We start from the raw sequence: 20,455 nt of genomic DNA, 5'->3' as shown, positions 1-20,455 counted from the left end.
ATCGTGACCTGAGCTGAAGGCAGACGCTTAACGACTGAGCCACCCAGACGCCCGAAAATAACAATTTTGAATCACGTTAGTTGTTGGCTTTGGTGAATCAGAAGATTTCACATAAAATCCACATTTCCAACTTTTAAATTCTGAGAGATCTGGCAATGCCAGGCCTGCTTTTCCACAGGGTGACAATTGGCCGGAACATAAAGAGTAGTTCACCCTTTGCAAACAGTTGTCTCTTGGCCAAGGTTTCAACACTACCCCTTCCCTGTTCCGCCTGGCCCCTGGGCATCTGAGTCTTATCTGCAGCACTCACACGATACCTCCCTTGGTCTGCCCAGGCACCTGCTCGCAGTGTCTTCTGCCTCCCACACACTACAGTGCTAGCCACATAGCCAGCATCAGTGTGTGTTTGTTGATGAGTGAATAAGAAGCTTCCGAAGTGTCCCCAGTGGTCGTAGCTTGAGGGGAGACTGGAAAGTAGTGATGGCCTCACTGAGGTGTCAAGATCAAGGAAAGCTACATGGAAGGTCCTGCCTGCTATTTGTGCAGAAGGGCCTGGCTGGGGAGCGACACTGGCTGGAATGGAGTGGAGCATAAGAGATTCAAAGACCAGAGTTGTGGGCACTTGGGTGGCTCATTTAGTTAAGCATCTGCCTTTGGGTCATGATCCCGGGGTCCTGGGATCAAGCACCACATCAGGCTCCCTGCTCGGCAGAGAGCCTTCTTCTCCCTCTCCCTCTGCCTGCCGTTCCCCCTGGTTGTGCCCACTCTCTCTCTCTCTCTCTCTCTCTCTCTCTCTCTCTCTCTCTCTGTCAAATAAATAAATAAATAAATAAAAATAAAAATAAAAAAAAGACCAGAGTTGAGGGCGCCTGGGTGGCTCAGATGATGGTTAAGCGTCTGCCTTCGGCTCAGGTCATGATCCCAGAGTCCTGGGATTGAGTCCCACATCGGACTCCCTGCTCTTTGGGAGCCTACTTCTCCCTCTGCTTCTCTCTCTCTCTCTCCTCTCTGTCTCTCATGAATAAATAAATAAAATCTTAAAAAAAAAGACCAGAGTTGAAAACCATTAGCAAGCGGTCTGCTTTCCACATACCTTACCCTCTGCATCTCTTCCATCTGGCCTTTCCTGATTTATATCTTTTTGTACTAAATCTGTAAGCCAGCAAGTAAAATCATTCCCTGAGTGCTGTGATTTGCTATCGCAAATTAATCAAATCCAGTGAGGGGGCTGCTGAACCTCTGATGTATAGCTAGTCAGTCAGGAGCACAGATGTCTGAAGCGGGGGCCATCTTGTGGGACTGAGCCAGGAAGATGTGGGACCTGATGCTGTCTCCAGGTAGATGGTGTCGGAATTGTGTCACGTTGGAGGACACTCCGGTGGTGTCAGAGGGTTGCCTGGTGTGGGGGAAAAACCCACACATCAGAATTGGTGTCAGAATTTTGTGTATAGAAATACAACTGAATTTTGTATGTTGATCTTGAATCCTCCAATTTTGCTGAATTTGCTTATTAGCTCTAAGTGTGTGTGTGTGTGTGTGTTCTTTAGGATTTGTTTTTCTGTATGTGTATGTATTATATCATCTGTGAATATGGATGGTTTTTCTTCTTCCTTTCCAATTTGGATGCCTTTTATTTCTTTCTTGCCAAATTGCTATAGTTACGACTTGCAGTGCAAAGTTAAGCAGATGAAATGGTAAAAGCGGGCCTTTTCCTGATCTCAGGGAGAGGCTGTCAGTCTTTCATCATCCAATATGACATTAGTCGTGGATTTTTCATAAATGTACGTCATCAGGTTGAGGAAGTTCCCATCGATTCCTTGCTTGTTGGGTGTTTTTATCTTGAAATGGTGCTGGGTTTTGTCAGATGTTTTTTCTGCATCGGTGAGGATGACCATGTGGCTTTTCCCTTTCATTCTATTAATGTGGTGTATTACATTAATTGTTTTCTGTATGTTGAACCACTGCATTCTAGAGTAGATCCCGCTTGGTCATGGTATATAATCCCTTTAATGAGCTGCTGGGTTCCGTTTGCTAGCATTTTGTTGAGATTTTTACATCTATATTCATAAGAGATATTGACTATTAAGTTTTCTTGTGATCTCTTTGTCTGGCTTTGGCATTAGGATAGTGTTGGTGTCATAGAATGAGTTAGGAAATGTTCCCCCTCTTGTATTTTTTGGAAGAGTTTGAAAGGACTGGTGTTCATTCTTCATTTTTTTTGAAGATTTTATTTATTTTTTGACAGAGAGAGACAGCGAAAGAGGGAACACAAGCAGGGGGAGTGGGAGAGGGAGAAGCAGGCTTCCCGCTGAGCAGGGAGCCTGATGCGGGGCTCGATCCCAGGACCCCGGGATCATGACCTGAGCCAAAGGCAGATGCTTGATGACTGAGCCACCCAGGCGCCCCTGTTCTTTATTATTATTTATTTTTTTTAAAGATTTTATTTACTCATTTTACTCATTTGACAGAGAGAGACACAGCGAGAGAGGGAACACAAGCAGGGCGAGTGGGAGAGGGAGAAGCAGGCTTCCTGCGCAGCAGGGAGCCTGATGCAGGGCTCCATCCCAGAGATCATGACCTGAAGCCGCAGGCAGACGCTTAACGACTGAGCCACCCAGGCGCCCCTATTATTATTTTTTAAAAGACTTTATTTGAGAGAGAGAGAGAACAAACAGGTGGAGGGAGAAGTAGACTCCCCACTGAGCAGGGAAACCTGACAGGAGACTCGATCCCAGGTCCTTGGGATCATAACTTAAGCCAAAGGCAGGTGCTTAACCAGCTGAGCCATCTAGGCACTCTGGTGTTCATTCTTTAAATGATTGGTAGAATTAGCCTGTGAAGTCACCTGGTCCTGGAATTTTTCTCTGTTGGGACATTTCTGATTATTGATTCAATCTTGTTATTTGTTCTAAGTATGTTCATACTTCCTATTTCTTCTTGAATCAGTTTTGGTAGTTTGTGTGTTTCTAGGATTTGTTAATTTCATCTAGGTTTCTCATTTGTTGGTGTACAACTGTTCATAGTATTCTCTTATAATCCTTTTTATTTCTGTATAATCAACAGTAATGGCCCCACCTTCGTTTTTGATTTTAATAATTTTAAGGTCCTCTCTCTCTTTTTCTTAGCCTAGTCAAAAATTTGTTAATTTTGTTGATTGTTTCAAATAACCAACTTTTAGTTTCATTGATTTTCTGTTTTCTGTTCTGCACTGTGTTTCCCTCCACCCTAATATTTATTTTATATTTCCTTCTGCTAGCTTTGGGCTTAATTTGCTCTTCTTTTTCTAATTGCTTGAGGTGTAAAGTTAGATTAGTTTGAGACCCTTCTTCCTTTTTTCTTTTCTTTTTTTTTTAAGTAATCTCTACCCAGTGGGGTTTGAACTCAAGACCCTGAGTTCAAGAGCTTCAGGCTCCATCGACTGAGCCAGCCAGGTGTCCCCTTTCTTCCTCTTTAATGTAGGCATTTACACCTACAGATTTCCTCTCAGCACTGCTCCAGCTGCATCCCATACATTTCAGTGTGTTGTGTTTTCATTTTCTTTTGTAACTCAGAGATTTTCTAATTTCTTTTTTGATTGATTGATTTCTTTCTTTTGAGGGGGGATTTTAAAGGTAGTTCTTTTATTTTTTTATAGCAAAATAACTGCAAATTAATCATAGAACATAGTATACGTTGTGTAGATTCTCTTGTTTTCCGTATTGAAGTATTGTACATTGTATACTGACATACAGTATATTAGTTTCAGGTGAACAACATAGTGATTCCACAGTAATCCAGTCACCACCTGTCACCACACAATGTTATAACAGTATTCTTTTTTTAAATTTTAAATATATTTTTAAAAGATTTTATTTATTCATTTGAGAGGAGAGAAAGAGAAAAAGAGAGCACAAGCGGCGGGGGGGGGGGGGGGGGGGGGGGGGGGGAGAAGGAGAAACAGACTCCCTGCTGAGCAGGGAACCCCATGCAGGGCTCGATCCCAAGACCCTGAGATCATGACCTGAGCCAAAGGCAGATGTTTAACCGACTGAGCCACCCAGGTGCCCCAATGCTATAACATATTCTCGACTGTATTCCCTATGCCATACTTTTCATCTCCATGATTTATTTGTTTTACAGGTGAACTTCATTCATCCCTCCATCCCCTTCTCCTCTTGCAGCCACCACTTTCTTCTCAGTATTAATGGATCTGTTTCTGCTTTTTGTTTCTTTGTTTTGTTTTGTTTTTCAGATTCCACATAGGAGTGAAATCGCACGGTATTTGTCTTTCTCTGTCTGACTTATTTCACTCAGCACAATACACTCTAGTTTCTTTCATGTTGTTGCAAATGACAAGATCTCATTCTTTTTCAATGGCTCATATTCCAGTGTGTGTGTGTGTGTGTGTGCGTGTGTGCGTGTGTGTGTGCACGCGCGCGCGCTTTCTCCATTCATCCATCAGTGGACACTTGGGCTGCTTCCATATCTTTTGACTTCTTTTTTAACCCATTAATTCAGAATGTGTTAATTGGTATATATTTGGGAAGTGTCCACTTTTTGTTATTGATTTCTAGTTTCATTCCATTGTGATTGGAAAAGATAGCTTGTAAGATTTTAATCTTTTAAAATGTAGTGCAGTTTTGTTTGGTGTCCTAATTGATGATCTATCTTGGGAGATGTTCCTTGGGCACTTGAGAAGGAGGTACATACCTTCCGCTGTTTGTAAGTGAGTGTTCTGTGTGTGTCTGCTTGGCCTCATTGGTTTATGGTGTGCTCAGGTCCTCTGTGTCCTTGCTGATCTTCTGTCTGGTTGTTCTCTCCTTCATTGAAAGTGGGGTATGGGGCGCCCGGGTGGCTCAGTCGTTGAGCGTCTGCCTTCGGCTCAGGTCATGATCCCGGGGTCCTGGGATCGAGCCCCGCATCGGGCTCCCTGCTCACCGGGAGGCCTGCTTCTCCCTCTCCCACTCCCCCTGCTTGTGTTCCCTCTCTCGCTGTGTCTCTGTCAAATAAATAAAATCTTTAAAAAAAAGTGGGGTATTGACGTGTCTAACTATTCTTGTAGAAATGTGTATTTCTCCTTCAAATTTGTCCATTTTTGCTTCATATTCTTTTTAGGATTGTGTTGTTAGGTATGCATATGTTTATAATTATTATATCCTTTTCTGAATATATAACCTCCTCCTTTGTCTCTTAAATAATTCTTGACGTGAAGTCTATTTTCTCTGATATTAGTATATTTACCCTGGCTGTCTTTTGGTTACTACGGGCATGGAGTACCTTTTCCCATTCTTTCATTTTCAGTTTGTTTGTGTTTTTTGCCCTAAAGTGAGTTTCTGGTAGACAGCATACGGTTGCACCACTTTCAGTCCACCTGACAACCTCTGCCTTTTAACTGGAAAGTTGAATCCATTCACAAACCAGGGGGCGTCCTCCTCATGAAAGGGTGAGGAATTCGAGGGCAAGGACTGGCCTTCAGGTGTTTGTGTCCCTCTTCCAGCTCTGTCTCAGCACTTGCCACATAGAGCCCTCTCCAGGTGTTTGCTGCTGGCAGCTGGCTGCTTCTGAGAGAAGCTGGGCCTGCCGGCACAGCTGTGTCAAGCTGGGGAGGTGGCAGGGGCTGGGGGACTGGGCATCAGGAGAGGAACGGACGGGTGCAGCCCATCAGCCACAGTATTTGTTTCTGGCATCGAAAGCCGGCTACAGAGTGATCTAATGGGCGGGTTGGGGCTGGGTCTACCAGGAAAGAGGATGGGAAGAAGGAACTGCAGGTTGTGGCATCATAAGGACATCTGAAGGGTGAGTGTCCTCTTTCTGGGCCCATCCTCCACCGCTCAGCCCAGTGCGGGCTTGCTCCAGGTGACTGCAGACCAGCACAGTGGGTTCCCTGGGACTGTTGCTTGGCCTGTGAGGGTGGGTCTGGCAGGTCTAGGGAGCTTTGGGTTCAACAGACAAGAGTCTGTGAACGTGGAGAAGGAGAAGGGGGCCCAGGAAGTGTGTGGTCCTGTCCTCACCAGTTCCAATCAAAAGGTCTGGCAAGGCCTCGTGGCCGGCACAAGATACCTCTAGGACTACAACCCCTGTTTAGGAGATGTCCCTCTGTACTCCAGCCCCCACCTCTCCCTAGGGCTCCACACATGGGCACGTCCCGATTCCCAGTGCTTATAAATGAAAGGACCTGGCTTTGAACCCAGAACGCTGGATCGGCTCACCTGCACTTAACCACTAAGTTAAAGGGCCTCTGAAGAGGCAACCGCGCTCTCCTCTCCCAGATCGCTCCTCCTCTGTCTAACCCCCTATTTACACCTCATCACTAAGGCCCTTCATCCTTTGTCCCCAACCCACTGCTCCAGCCTCATCCCCTCCCCCCTCCCTCTCTCACATCCTAGGGGCTCCCCAACCTCCCCCCCACCAGAAGTCCCCACTGTTCCCTGAATGTTCTGTGTCCATACCTTCCACCAGCCCTGCTTTCTCTGCCTGGGATGCCCCTCCCCCACCTCAGTGGGGGAAGGGACGGAGACTCGTTTTTTCGGTCCTCTGAGGCCCAGCTGGGGGGACGCTTCCTCAGAGGGGCCACCCTGACTTCCCACAGGGATCCACAGCATCCTTTTTTGGAATCTTACATTCCATACTTCTGCAGGTCCCTCACAGACCCCATCCCGTGTTACATTCTACTCCCTTGGCCTTGGGGCCTGCCCTGTGGCTTTATTTCAGCTCCCAAGGTCATATCTCACCTCTGAGCAGGGACCCTGTGCTGACTCAGGGTATATAATAGCTGTTCAGTGAATATTCTGGAAGGCAGGGGGTGGGGCATGTGGGCCCAAAGGCTGGTGCCTCTGATGACTTTGCTTTTCTCTGGGCTGGGCAGGGTAGTACAGGTGTGTGGTGAAGCAGGCCTTTTCTCCATCCCTCCAGAAAATTCACTGACTGCCTCCCTGAGGCTCCATTTTTGGAGAAGGGGTGGGGCTGGGGGGGCAGAGGTGGACGGGGAGAGCAATAGTTGTTCATGCAGCCAGGTGCTCTGCCCAGGAGCACAGACCACTGTGTGGTCAAGAGGGCCCAGCATAGGGATGCCCACGAATCCCTGCCCCTCCCAGGGCCTCAGTCATCCCATCTGTCAAATGGGTACAATCATCCCTACCCCACCCAGCTCATCAAAGCTGATAGAGCTGAAAGCACTTTGGAAATAAAGACTCAGTGAATTGATTATACAAACGAAGAAGGTTGTTATTAGACCCAGGAGCAAGGTTGGAGGGAGAAACAGCCAAAATGTGGAGTAAGTGCTTAGGACTCCGGCCTTGAGCCTCTTGAGGGAAAGAGAAGCAGGTAGTGGGCAGGAAGAACAGCACCTACAGGGAGGTGGGGGCTGGGTCGCGGCTCTGCCACGGACCAGTCATTTCCCCCTGAGACTTGGTTTCCTCACCTGCACAAAGGGAGAGCATAATCCCTGCCTGGCTCCCCCCAAGGGTCTCAGTGTGACTTGGGGATGGAAGAGCTTTGCACATTGTAAAGTGCAGCGCACCCATGGAGGCTCTGGGGAGTGGAGACAGTTAAGTCTTCGCACTGAAAACACTGTTTGGGCCCACAGGGTCCGTGAGTACCCTCAGATCCCTAATGTCTGTTCCTTTTCCCTGCTGCCCTCAGCTTCCCTGGCATCCTCTGCCCTGGGGTCTGAGAGATTTGATCCTGGGGTTACTGAGGCCTGGGGAGAAGAGGAGCCCCCCACTCCCACTCTCAACCTGAGGCTGGGCCACACCAGCCACACCATTGGCAAGACCCCACTGGTGGCCTCTGATCCCCACAGATTAGCAAGTGCATTTCTTGAGATTAACAAATATACTCATGATGGGGGGAAGGGTCATGGCCCTTGGCCCCCTTTTCCCTGATTGGCGCCCTTGGAATGAGGTCTTGTGTGCCTCTAAATAGTCTGTCTCTGTGCGTCAGCTCCATTCCTGGGTGAGGGTTAGAATGACTGCTGGTGAATTCTTCCTTGCAGCCCCCAAGCGGACACCAGCCGGGGAAGGAGAGCAGCACCCACTTCCTCCTGGCACCCCCAGACCAAGGGGCCCCCACCCAGCAGAGGCTTGAACCCAGCTCGCCACTCCCCCTGCGTTGGGGTCTCAGCTCCAAAGGGACAGCAAAAAGAGAGTTGTGGGCGAACTCTGGATGGAGCACTTCAGAGCAGAGCCTTAAACAGGAAGGAGAAGGCGGCTCCACAGGAGAGCCCCAGGGCCAGGAAGAAGGTCATGAGGGTGCCGGCCACCTCCCTCTCATGTGGCAGCACCTGCCTAAAACACACAGGAGTAGGAGCTCTTAGGAAACATGGGGCCAAACCTGGACCCAGCCCCAGTGCCCTCTGCCCCCCATACAACAGGACACCTGAATTCTAGTCTGGGCTGACCCCACCTCTGGGTCACCATAATTAGGCCCTTCTCTCTGGACTTCAGTTTCCTGATCTATAAAGGGAGGCCACTGCCAAGGACATCTCTCGGGCCCTGCAGGCCCAGTATTAATAGGATTCTAGATTCCACTGCCTTCATGCTCCACAAAACATCCCAGCCTGGTCCTCCCTGTCACCTTTACTCTCTCTGGATTCTCAACTCCATTGTCCCTAGAGTAAATAGCCCATGAACCCCCACTTTGGATCAAGACTTTAGCTCCACCTTCAACTGAGAATTTTGGGAGGATCTGGGGCCTAAAGGAATGGTAGTCCGACCCATTTATTTCACAGATGGGGAAACAGGCCCAGAGGAGAGGCTCTAGAAGGAGTCCCTGGGCTACTTCGCTGGCAGGAATGCTCCCAGCTGAGGCTCCCTCTCCCAAGCTCCCGCACTTGGGCTGGCTCAGCAGGTAAGGCCTGACCTGACAGGGGAGCACCAGCGGGGCCTCGAGACAGCTAGCGCCGGGCTGGGCAGAAGCCGAATGGGCCCACTCTCGGCAGGCCCACCTCCCCGCCCTCAGGCCCTCCCTCCTGACCTCCAGACCTGGGCGCCAGGCACATGGTGAGGGACATCAGGTAACCGTTGGAAACAGCGAAGAGCAGCATGAAAGTGATGAAGTAGGCATCCTGTGGGAAGAGAATGGGCAGCCGGGACCTCTCGGGCACGTGGCACAGCATGAAGAGCGGCACGAAGAGGATGCGCAGGCAGACAAGCAGGGGCAGCAGCCGGCTGTCCTCATCTGGCTGTGGCAGAGGCTGGGCTGAGGGCCGTCCCTGGGAGCCCACCCCGCCTGGACTCTGTCTCTTCCCCTGGCCTCCTACTCCGTGTGAGCCAGTGAGGGCCCAGCACTGAGGCCTCTGGAGAGTGAGGGGTTGGGCCAAGACCACTCAGCAACCAAGGACTGGCCTGGGGCTAGCCTCCTCCACCCCTCCTGATCTCCAGCTTGCGCTCTCTGCATGGCGGAACTGGAGACCTTACACAGCCATCTTTGGCTTTCTAGCTGGGTTCCTCCAAGTACCCCATGGGGGTTCCACAGACCCCTTTGGGGCAGGCAGTGCTGCTGAATGGGATTGGAGGCTGGAGATCTAGGCCCCAGCCCAGCTGGGATCAGAGCAGGTCCTCTTTGGCCTGCTTCATTTGTTGCCTCTCCTTGGAAGATTTCATTTAGAGAAGCCGCACCTTGGCTAAAAGCAACCCAAACACTAGGAACCTTGTCCAGCCTCTCACATGGGACAGGAACCTCCATGTAAGGGTCTCTGGGCTGGGTACCGAGGGCCAGGTCCTGGGCTGGATGCTGGAGACCTAGGTCAATTGAACATGACTTCTGCTTTCAAAGAGTTCACAGTCCAAGCCCTGGCTTGCATACCTCCAGGGGTCAGGTGCTCACTACCACTTGGCCAGCTATTCTGTTGCCGGAACTAGAATGGTCCGACTTTGGGGAGATCACCTTTCTGAGCTCCTTCACACCCTCTGATCCTCAACTGCTTCCTGAAACCATCAGAGACCCCCCAGCCCAGGTGTGCTCACCCACAGGAAGTAGGAGGTCAGGCTCCGTCCCACCCAGTCCATGATGTTGAAGAGAAGGAAGCAGCAGATGGGGTTGAAGAACTGACCTGGGAGAGAAAAAGGGCTCGTCCTGGCCCCTCCTCCCTCCCCTTCCCCATCATTCCTCTTCCCTCCCTCTCCTCCTCCCCTGCCCTGCTCTCTTCTGCTTCCCAGCACTCACTCCACTTCCCAGGACTGGTGGAGCTGGTCACCATGGCCGTGATCGCAGGGAACACGGACAGAGTGACGGTGAAGACCAGCACAAGGCACAGCGCCGTCAGCCAGATCTGAGAGCCAGAGGCAGGGGTGTAAGCAGGCAGGGCCGACTAGGACCCAACACCCAGCCCCAACCTCCAAGCCCTGGCCCGGGGGCAGGACACCCGGGGCCTGGCCTCGCTGTGTTCCTGACCCACTATGACCCTGGCACCTTGAAGTGGACAAGGGGAGCACTAGGGCCCCACTCTATTCCAAGGGTCTTTAGAGAGGGCTGGAGAGAGCAGGTGGTTGGGGGCCATATCCAAGCCAAACCTTTTGGAAGACAATGAAAACTGAAGGTTTTCCTGGCTTCTGGGGCTCCTCTGGCTCCAGCTCTGGCTCCTTCTCAGCGTCCAGATCCAGAGTCAGGGCTACCTTCTGGGGGCTATTTGGGATACTGTTCTTCTCATCTGGGGCAAGAGGAGAGGGCAGCGTCATGTCTGTGACAGCCAGGCTCGATAGACGGCGATTCCCGGCAGTTGAAAACAAGTGACTCTCCTCCAGCCCGGGATGTAGGCAAAGAGAATTAACCATGGAAATATGCTAAGCTACTACCTCGGAAGCACATAGTGTGTCGGGCAGAGTTAAGCACCTGAGATGGATTATCTCACTGCTACTGCTTTCCACATAAAGAAACTGAGGCTCAGACAGTGGGAGCTGGATTAAGGCTCAGAGGGGTTAAGGCACTTGCCTGAGGTTACCCAGCTTGGACGTCGTGAGACCAGGATTCAAACAAATGCATTTGGACCCAGAACTAGTATGTTGGAGCTCTACTGTCCCCTCATTTTACACAGGAGAAAACCGAAGCTCTAAGCCAACGGCGACGACTTTCCTCCCACTGAATTTCTCCTGTGTCTGCTCACACAAGGCTACTAGGGGTGAGGACTCTAGATGGGGAGGCATCACAGAGGGGAAATGCTTCCCTGCGGAGGTAGCTTTAGCCTCCCCTGGGTCTTCCCTTCCCCAGCAGGGTCCTGAGCTCACCAGACTGGAGGAGCTCGGCTTTGGTCTCCAGCTCCTGACCTGGCGCCTGCGATGGTTTCTTGGATAGGTAGTAGCGGGCAAACTCCTGCAGAAGGAAAAGTGTTGGCCCTGCCTGGCCTGGCGAAGGTGTCTGGATCCCTCGCCACCCTGTCGACTTAGAGGCTGGAGGCCCCCAGTGGCTGACTCCTCTTGGGATCAGGTCCCTTCCTCCTCCTCCCCTGGCCGCTCTCAGGGCCTCAGACCCAGAGCTGTATCTGAGATGCTCTGAAGTGAGGCCTCGAGCCCAATACCAGGCTCACCAGGTGGGGCAGGCTCAGGTAGCACAGGATGGCCATGAAGGTGCCCACGCAGGGTGTGATGAAGTACCCCAGGGCGGAGGTCTGGGCATCCACGCCACCTGTGCAGAAACTTCAGCTGCAGAGTGGAGGCGGCTGGTTCCACTGGCTCCCACGGGGGCGGGGGGTGGGGTGGTGGTAACTCTTGTCCCACTTCCCATCATGTACTTCTCAGATTCACCTCCTGGCCTCTTCCGATCTGCTCACTGACAAACTCAGGAACCTGTGCAGGGCCCCAGCCCAGCCCTTTGCTTCTCTCATTCCTCCGTCCTTGTCATTTTTGTTGAGCACCTATTATGTGCTCATGTTTATTGCAGACTCCTTGCAGTCTGAGGACAGAGCTCTAGGAAGCATTCCAGTGGGGAAACTGACACAGGTGAAGTGACCTGTCCAGTGCCCCTGGCTGGGGAGGGGTGGAACCAGGATTCCAACCAAGTTTGCCCGAATCCTAAACCTGTCCCTCCTTCCCTGCACCCCAGGCTGCTGCCACTCCCCAGCATCAGCCTCAGGAATCCTGCCCCTGGCCCCAAGTTAACCCAGTCCTCACCTGATCACTCTCTCACTGGGCCTAAGAGCACCACTCCCTACCCCCAAACCCAACCCCCTGCTTCCCATCACCTCCATCTCTACCCAGAACCCAAGGCATCTCCCTCCTAGCACCCTCAGTCTGCTCCCCAGAATCTCAGAGGCCACCCCCGCCCTCCAGCCACCCAAGTCCACTCACTGGCCATGGACATGAGCATGGCCAGGGCAGCGAAGATCCCAGCCAGGCCCTGGCCGCTGAGGAAGAGGGTGCTGTAGGTGGAAGGCATGGTGCCCAGCTGCCCGAAGAGACTGCCCTGCAGAACTGCACAGAAGGCTGTGGAGGGAGAAGAGTGGGGGCTGCCACTCAACGAGGCAGGCCTTAGAGGCTCCCTGGAGGAGGCGGTGGCAGGGTGCACAGGAGACTCTGGACGAGGCTGGGCAGGCATGAGACTCTGGGCACCCCAGTGTAATAAGCCCCCTCCCCTTCTTCCTTCTTCTCAGGTGCAGCCATAGGTCTGAGGGGCTGGGGGCCAGGAGGCCTGATCTTAGGTCACGGTGGGTTTGGGACAAGTGACTTTTCTTCTCCCTCTGGGCCTTAATTTCTCTTTTTTTTTTTTTTTAAAGATTTTATTTATTTATTTGAGAGAGAGAATGAGATAGAGAGACAGCATGAGAGGGGAGAGGGTCAGAGGGAGAAGCAGACTCCCTGCCGAGCAGGGAGCCCGATGCGGGACCCGATCCCAGGACTCCAGGATCATGACCTGAGCCGAAGGCAGTCGCTTAACCAACTGAGCCACCCAGGCGCCCTGGGCCTTAATTTCTCATCAGGGGTAAGAGTGTTGCTGCTGCCGCTGTCTTTCCTTCTTGGATACGTTGGGCCCTTTCAGCTACAAGAGGAGGCTGGGCTGAAGCTCTGGGTGCGCAGGGTGGGGAGGTGGGGGAGGGCAGCAGTACTTACAGTTGATGAACCAAACAGAGGCCATGGTGATGGAGAAGAAGGGCCCAGGGCTCATGTCCACCTTGACCAACGCCGCCGTCAGGGCAAAGAGCAGCAGGATGACAAGCAGGCTGCCCAGAATCCGCACCATCTCAGGGATGCTGCTCATAAGTAGGGGCAGAGTGGGCAGCAGCTGGACTCCGGCCCGGCAGGGGGAGGTAGGCAAGAGATTGAGCCCAGGGGTGGACAGTGGGAGCTGGCGGGGTGGGGGGCATGCAGGGGGAGTGGAGGAAGGATGGGAGGTCTTCCCTGGGCCCAGATGGAGCTTCCTTAGCAGGGGTGGTGGAGGTACCACAGAGGGATGGCCCGCGGAGAGCCCGAGGGGCGGGGCCTCTCACCACTGGTACAAGAAGGAGTTGAGGAGTGTGAAGAGCAGCAGGGGCAGCTGGGACAGCAGCGTCACCCAGTTGTTGAAGTTGAAGGTGTCTGCAGGGCCTGTGTGGTTGGTGTCCAGAGTCCCGGTGGTGGTGTTGGCCCCTGCCAGCCGCCCCTGGAAGTACTGTCAGAATGCCGGGGGTGGGTGCACAGGGGGGGGTACAGGGTCACCCTCCAACCTACCCGGAGGAGCCTCCCAGCCTTTCCACTCTGTCTCCTCCCATGTTTGGGATTGCTCAGTTAAAGTCTGCAGGAGCTGTCTGTTTGTCCTTGCACTGATCCTAGCACCTGGCACACAGTCGGAGCTCGATGAATGTTCCCTGAATTGAGCAGCTGATGTCTGGGACAGAGCCCAAGCCCTAAGAACCCCCAACTTGGGCCTTGCTCTGTCTTTGAATCACCCTTCCTCTGCAGTGCCCTGGTTCAAGCCTCTACCCCCACTCCTGCTGCAGCTGAAGATTTATTGCGTGTCTCCTGTAAGCCAGGCCCTGGCCTAGGTCCTGACCAACTGCTTTCTCTCTGGAACACACATTCTTTAAGCCTCTGCTTAACTTCTTCCTCCCCACTGCCCACAATTCCCTGTTGCCTACAGGGCAAAGCCCCAAGATTTTGGAACATTGGGAGCCCTTCAGAACCAGATCCTGGCCTCCCTTTTGTGTTGCATCTCCTGCTCCGTCCCGCTAAGCTCTAGGTACCCCACGCTCTGGCTCCTTCTCTGAACAGTCTGGCATTCCCCTGCCTTGGTGCCTTTGCAAGGCTGTCATCTCCACCTGGAATTGGAATGCCTTCCCGCATTCCTCCCACTTCCCCCCAACCCCCACACACCAATGCTTTACCTACCCTTCTTCCAAGTTACAAATCACCTCTTCTATGGAGCAGAAGGAATTATTCCCTCCTCTGGGGACCCAAAGGACTTTGCTCCAAGCTTGGGGTGGCAGGTGCCATATTAAATTATTAATAGCTCTTTGGCACCCAGCTCCCTCTCAAGACCAGGGGTTGACTCATCTTTGGGTCTCCAGGGCCCAGCAGAGAGCCAGACACTGAAGAGACATCTGGAAAGTTGTTGCATTGAATATATATGAATAACCCAGTCCCAAAGAGAACACAAACCCCAGATTGCTGCCTTCCCTTGAGAGAATGTAAGCTCCGTGAGGGTGGAGGCTTCCTCTGTTGTGTTTCCTCCCATAGCCCCAGTGCCAAGAACAGGGCCTGGTTCACAGTAGATGCACATTATTGACTGTTTGTTGGATGAATTAATGTAATTTGTGCTATTTCAAGGAAAACCAAAGTCTTGGATAACCCACTTTGGGAGTGGATTAGCCCAGGAATGACTAGCCGGGGAATAATGACAAACAGGGGTGGGGGGTGAATAGTTCTTCGCTAGTTTCAACCCCATCCCCCATCCCCCTGCTGGTGGCCTTGCCCCTGTAGGATCTGGGCATCCCTGAAAGCTTGACCTTTCCTATCTGTGAGAGGGGCGCCTCCCCTCTCTGAGGCTCGGTGCTTCAGCGGACAAACGCACAAACTGGCATAATGAGGAGTCAAAGGCTGCACGTCCAAGGCTGATGGTGGTTGTGGCCATGAGGCGGGCACTCTAGCCGCGAGTCTCACCGGGATGGCCGTAATGAAGAAGTTCCAGGGAAGAAGCGTGCCCAGGCCCAGGATAAAGAAGCTGATCCCGACCAGGTGGTAGCTGTGGGGATCAGTCAGAAGGTCACCCTGAGGACGCAACGCCTCAGCCGCGCCCCCCCGCCTCCCAGGCCACCCCCTCCGCAGAGCGGACTACAACCCCCATCACTCCCGCTCAGGCATCCGAGGGATGCGGCTTATGGGAACTGTAGTTCCATCCAGTCTGCTTTGAGCCTTGGAGCGCCCGAAGGCAGCGGGGCTGCGTTGCCCACGGCCAGCCGGATCCCCGTCTGCACCCCACCGGGTCCCCAACTCGCCTGTCCTGTGGGGCGTCTCCTCGCGCCATGGCCGCCCAGCGGGATGCGCGGGGGTGGGAGGGAGGTGGCGTGCTGCACCTGCACCTACGCGGGGGCCCGAGGGCCGGAGGATCGCCGAGACTGGGTCTTGCGGGCAGTGGACAGAGGGAGGGGGGTCGGGTCTCCCCCGAAAGGGACGGGGGCGGGGGCGAGGCGGGAGGTGGGAAGGAAGGCCGGGACTGATTTCCAAGGGTGTCAGGCTCCACAGGCTCGGACCTCGCTCCGCCTCCGGGGCGGGGACAGAGGGTCGCACCACCCCTCCCCACCTCCTCCTGGCCCCGACTCTAGACTCTCGCGTTGGACCCTGCTCGACCTCGCGGTCCTCGGACCCACGACTACCCCTCGCGGTCCCGTGCGGCTTCGAGGCGGCTGACCCGAGAAGGTCCCCTGGGGCTCCGTGGGGCTCGGCGGGCGGGGTGGGGGAGGCAGTAGGTACCGCTCCCCTCCCCCGCCCGGGGCTGGCCAGCGGACCTGGTGCGGCTTCTTCCCCCCAAGCCAATTCGGAGGTGGTGTCAGAGCCGCGCAGCGCGGGGTAACGCGGGAGCCCTCTGAGGAGCCGGTTCGCCCAGGGGTAACCCGAGCGTCTGTCGCCAGCGGTCCTGGCTGGCTGCGCCGAGCTGGGCGCTTCGGGAGGCCAAGGAGAGGGCCAGGTGCCGGTGCTGTCGGAGCTCCCAGGCTGGTCTGGAGGACAGACGGACAGACGGGTTTTCCTCCTCCAAGCCGGTGCCTGGGGAAGCGCCGGGCCTTTGGGGCGCACTGCGGCGGCGTGGGCCCAGCTGGGGAGCCCAGGCGGGCTTCCTGGCGACAGTGTGGCTGAGCTGCATTCGGGGCAGCAAGGGGTTAAGCAAAGGCTCTGGAGGGAAGGGTGACCCGGAGATGCTCTTCCCAACCCTGCCGCTAAACAAACAACTTTCGGGCGGCCCCAGGTCACAGCACACCAAACCTATTAAGAGGCACGCACCTCCCACTTTTTTTTTTCTGTGAAAAACGTCGAAAAGATTATAGACCATTGCAATTTTGGAATTAATTTGCTCTAATTCATGCAATTTACAAGTGGGTCTGTTTGCTCTGCACTTACCGTGCATATGGGGGATGCTGGAGAAGTGAGAGGCTCTAAATCACAAATTATTTTCATAAGCAATGAAATTTTATGACCACACACCAGATTACCTGTGTGTTTCTCCAGTTGACTGTGAGTCTATGGGGCAAAGACTGTGCTTGTCTGGCTCAGTGTTTTATTATTGCAAACTTCTAGCGCTCCTGCCTGGTTGGTAGCAGGTGCTTGATAAATGCTTAGTAAATAAATGGATTGTAATAACATACAGCGATTTGAGGGAGAAAAGAGACAGCATTAAATTACACTGAAAGAGAAAGTTATTCTCTTTTCAATTTGCTTTCGAGCCTTTGGAATATGTGAAGAGGAAAGTCAACTTGGTGCTAACATGTTTCTAACACCTGTTGGTCTCTTTCCCTCTTTAACAGAGAGATGGCTTCAGGGCTTCTGCTGACAACTTTATCTAAACAGAGGTTATTAATGTTTATGTTCCTTTTCTATTTTTTAAAAAGATTTTATTTATTTGACAGAGAGAGAGAGAGAGAGAGAGAGAGAGCGCATGCGCAGGAGCACAAGCCGGGAGAGGGGCAGAGAGGGAGAAGCAGGCTCCCCACTGAGTGGGAAGCCCTATAAGGGACTGGATCCCAAGACCCTGAGATCTTGACCTGAGCTGAAGGCAGATGCTTAACCGATTGAGCCACCCAGTCTCCCCTCATTCTCTATTTTTATTGTTGCTTTATTTTTAGGGCTATTGACGCTAGCTTCGTATTTATGATAATGACATGCACTTTTCTTTGCAAAATAATATTATGTATACTATAATAAACGTTTATAAATTTATTAGAATTAAATAAAAATTAAATATTAATAAATTAAAACATAAGTTTGTTAAAATAATGAAAGATTAAATTTTTATAATTTTTTATTTTTTATAATTTATTTAATTTAGAAAGAAATGTGTTTATTTTACACCTGAAACTAATGTAACATTGTGTGTCAACTATACTTTAAGAAAAAGTATAAAAGATAAAAGATAAATTTGTTTATAATTTAATATAAACTCAAAATTAACTTCTGAAAAATGAGTCATTTAAAGACAATTAATTAGGGGTGCCCGGCTGGCTCAGTTGGGGCAGTGTGTGACCCTTGATCTCAGGCTTGTGAGTTTGAGCCCCACGTTGTGTGTAGAGATTACTTAAAAATAAAATCTTAAAAAAGCAATAAGGAAAATTAAGTAAAAGGGACTGCAGGTAGGGCACAGCTATGGCTCAGCTTTCAAAGGAAGGTCATGAGGAACTGAGCCTGGGGGACACTGCATTTGTTGAGAAGGTGGGTGAAGAAAATGAAGGCATTTCAGGGAGAGAACATCCTGTACCAAGACCAGGGACCTGGGAATGCTGGTACATTCTGAGACACACAAACAGATCCCTTTGGCAGGCCTGGGGCTGGGCGGGAGGGGGCAGGGGTGATCAGAGGGCTGAGTCTGCCGGTTAGGACAGGAGGAAAGAGTTTGGATATCAATTTAAAGGAGAGGTTCTCAACTCTCAGACTTAGTCAATCACAAATATAACAAATGTTTTGTTGCTATCCTGCAGTGAATTAATATGTAATAAAAGCTATCTCTACACCAAAAAAATGTCAATATAATGTCCTAATTGTACTACACAGGATAAGTAGAAGTATTTAATAATAAAATAGTGTGTGTTTGAATATGCAAATGCTCAGGCACAGTGGAGCAGTTGGGTGGGGCCCCTCTTCATAAAACCACGTGAATATTTTTATTTTTATTTTTTTTAATTTTTTAACCACAGTGAATCTAACGGCTGCCAGTGTGCGCACCGTGCGGGCAAGTGGTGGGCCGGCCACTCAAGGACCCTCTAGTTTGCTATTGGTGATGTGACTTTCTGAAGTGGTGACCGAGTCTTGGCAAGGCTCCAAACAAAACCAAGTGCAGCTGTCTCTCCACCTAGACAGTGGCTGTGTTACTGAAAGATGCTGTGTATTTTCAAACCTTACAAATAATACAGTGTGTCCATGCAGAAAATGGGCTTTGGGGCCAGGCTCGGAAAATCATTAGCTAAGTTTTCAAAATAAAGAGGAGATTTTATTTTTAGTGCCATTTTAGGTTTATAGAACAGTTGTAAATAGTACATAGAGTTCCATATACTCACCCTCCCATCCCGTTCCCCAGTTGCCGTAATTATTAACATCTTGCTTTATTGTGGTACATTTGTTACAATTGATGAACCCGTGTCAATACATCATTATTAAGTATAGCCCATAGTTTACACTAAGATTCACTCTGTGTTTATATGGATTTTGACAGATGCATCATGTCATGTATCCTCTATTATGGTGTTATACAGAATAATTTCACTGCCCTAAAAGTCCCTCATACGTCACCTATGCAACCCTTCCCTCAATCCCCTGAGTCCCCAGAAATTACTGATCTTTTTACTGTCAGAATAGTTTTGCCTTTTCTGAAACATCATGTAGTAGGAATCAGACAGACTGTAGCCTTTTCAGGCTGGATTCTTTCTTTCTTTCTTTCTTTGTTTTTTTTTAAGATTTTATTTATTCATCTGAGGGAGAGAGACAGAGAGAACACAAGCAGGGGGAGAGGGAGAGGGAGAAACAGACTCCCCACTGAGCAGGGAGACCCACGTGGGGTTCAATCCCAGGACCCCGGGATCATGACCTGAGCCAAAGGCAGGCGCTTAACCATCTGAGCCACCCAGGCGCCTGAGAATGGATTCTTTCACTCAGCAATATGCCTTTAAGTTTTCTCCATGTCTTTTTGTGGCTCAATAGCTCACTTTTTTTTTCTAATACTGAACAGTATTCCATTATACGGATTATTACAGTTTGTCAATCCACTTACCTAATGCAGGACATCTTGGCTGCTTCCAGTTTTGGGTGATCATGAATAAAGCTGCTGTAAACATTCATGTGCATGTGTTTGTGTGGACATACGTTTCCAACTCAATTGGGTAAATACCCAGGAGTATGACCGGTGGATCATGTGGTCAAACTATATTTAGTTTTCTAAGTAACTCTCAAACTTTCGAGTGCCTATACCATTTTGCGTTCTTACCAGCAATGAACGAGCATTCTGGTTGCTCCACATCGTCATCAGCATTTGGTATTGTCAGTGTTTTAGATTTTGTTCATTCCAATAGGTAGGTAATGGTATCCTCTTGTTTTCATTTGCAATTCCCTAATGATGTATTATGATGAGCATCTTTTCACACGCTTATTTGCCATCTGTGGATCTTCTTTTTTTTTTTTTTTTTTTTAAGATTTTATTTATTTATTTGAGAGAGAGAGAGAGAATGAGAGATAGAGAGCATGAGAGGGAAGAGGTTCAGAGGGAGAAGCAGACTCCCTGCTCAGCAGGGAGCCCGATGCGGGACTCGATCCAGGGACTCCAGGATCATGACCTGAGCCGAAGGCAGTCGCTTAACCAACTGAGCCACCCAGGCGCCCCATCTGTGGATCTTCTTTAGCAAAGTGTCTATTCAGATCTTTTGCCCACTTTTGAATTGTTTTGTTTTCTTATTGCTGAGTTTTAAGAATTCTTTGTGTATTTTGGATAGAAGTCCTTGATCAGATCTGTGTTTTGCAGGGCACCTGGGTGGCTCAGTCCATTAAGAATCGGACTCTTGATTTTGGCTCAGATCATGATCTCGGGGCTGTGAGATGGAGCCCTGCCTGGGAGTTTGCTTGTCTCTCTCCCTTTGCTTACGCCCCACCTCCTCTCATGCAAGCTCTCTTGTTCTCTCTCTCTCTCAAATAAATAAAATCTCTTTTAAAAAAGTTTCTAAGGTGTTTTTTTTTTTAAATACAGATATGTTTTTTTGCAAATATTTCCCGCCAGTCTGTGGCTTATCTCTTCATTCACTCAACAAATCCTTTCACAGAGCAGAAGGTTTTAATTTTAATGAGGTCCATCTTACCACTTTTTTCTCTTAAAGATGTTTTAT

At 50.7% G+C, this 20,455-nt stretch overlaps 1 protein-coding gene across 1 annotated transcript; it reads right to left on the bottom strand.

Annotated features, from left to right (window-relative positions):
- Positions 1–7,197: 7,197 nt before the first annotated feature.
- On the bottom strand, positions 7,198–15,408 carry SLC29A2 (solute carrier family 29 member 2). The gene is made up of 12 exons (XM_025879065.2): positions 15,380–15,408; positions 15,045–15,126; positions 13,397–13,557; positions 13,020–13,159; positions 12,261–12,395; positions 11,501–11,598; positions 11,202–11,286; positions 10,491–10,627; positions 10,144–10,249; positions 9,945–10,030; positions 8,961–9,160; positions 7,198–8,264 (listed from the first exon to the last, which is right to left on the bottom strand). Exons 1-12 carry the CDS (start codon positions 15,406–15,408, stop codon positions 8,153–8,155), a joined length of 1,371 nt encoding a protein of 456 aa, XP_025734850.1. The 3' UTR covers positions 7,198–8,152.
- Between the last annotated feature and the right edge of the window lie 5,047 nt (positions 15,409–20,455).

Source organism: Callorhinus ursinus, unplaced genomic scaffold (genome assembly GCF_003265705.2).
Source record: "Callorhinus ursinus isolate GAN/ISIS: 27379988/994484 unplaced genomic scaffold, GSC_fseal_2.0 scaffold51, whole genome shotgun sequence".
In the NCBI taxonomy this organism is placed as follows: Eukaryota; Metazoa; Chordata; class Mammalia; order Carnivora; family Otariidae; genus Callorhinus; species Callorhinus ursinus.
The sequence above is the reverse complement of the archived record's forward strand: the minus strand, read 5'-3'. Positions and strand labels throughout refer to the sequence as shown.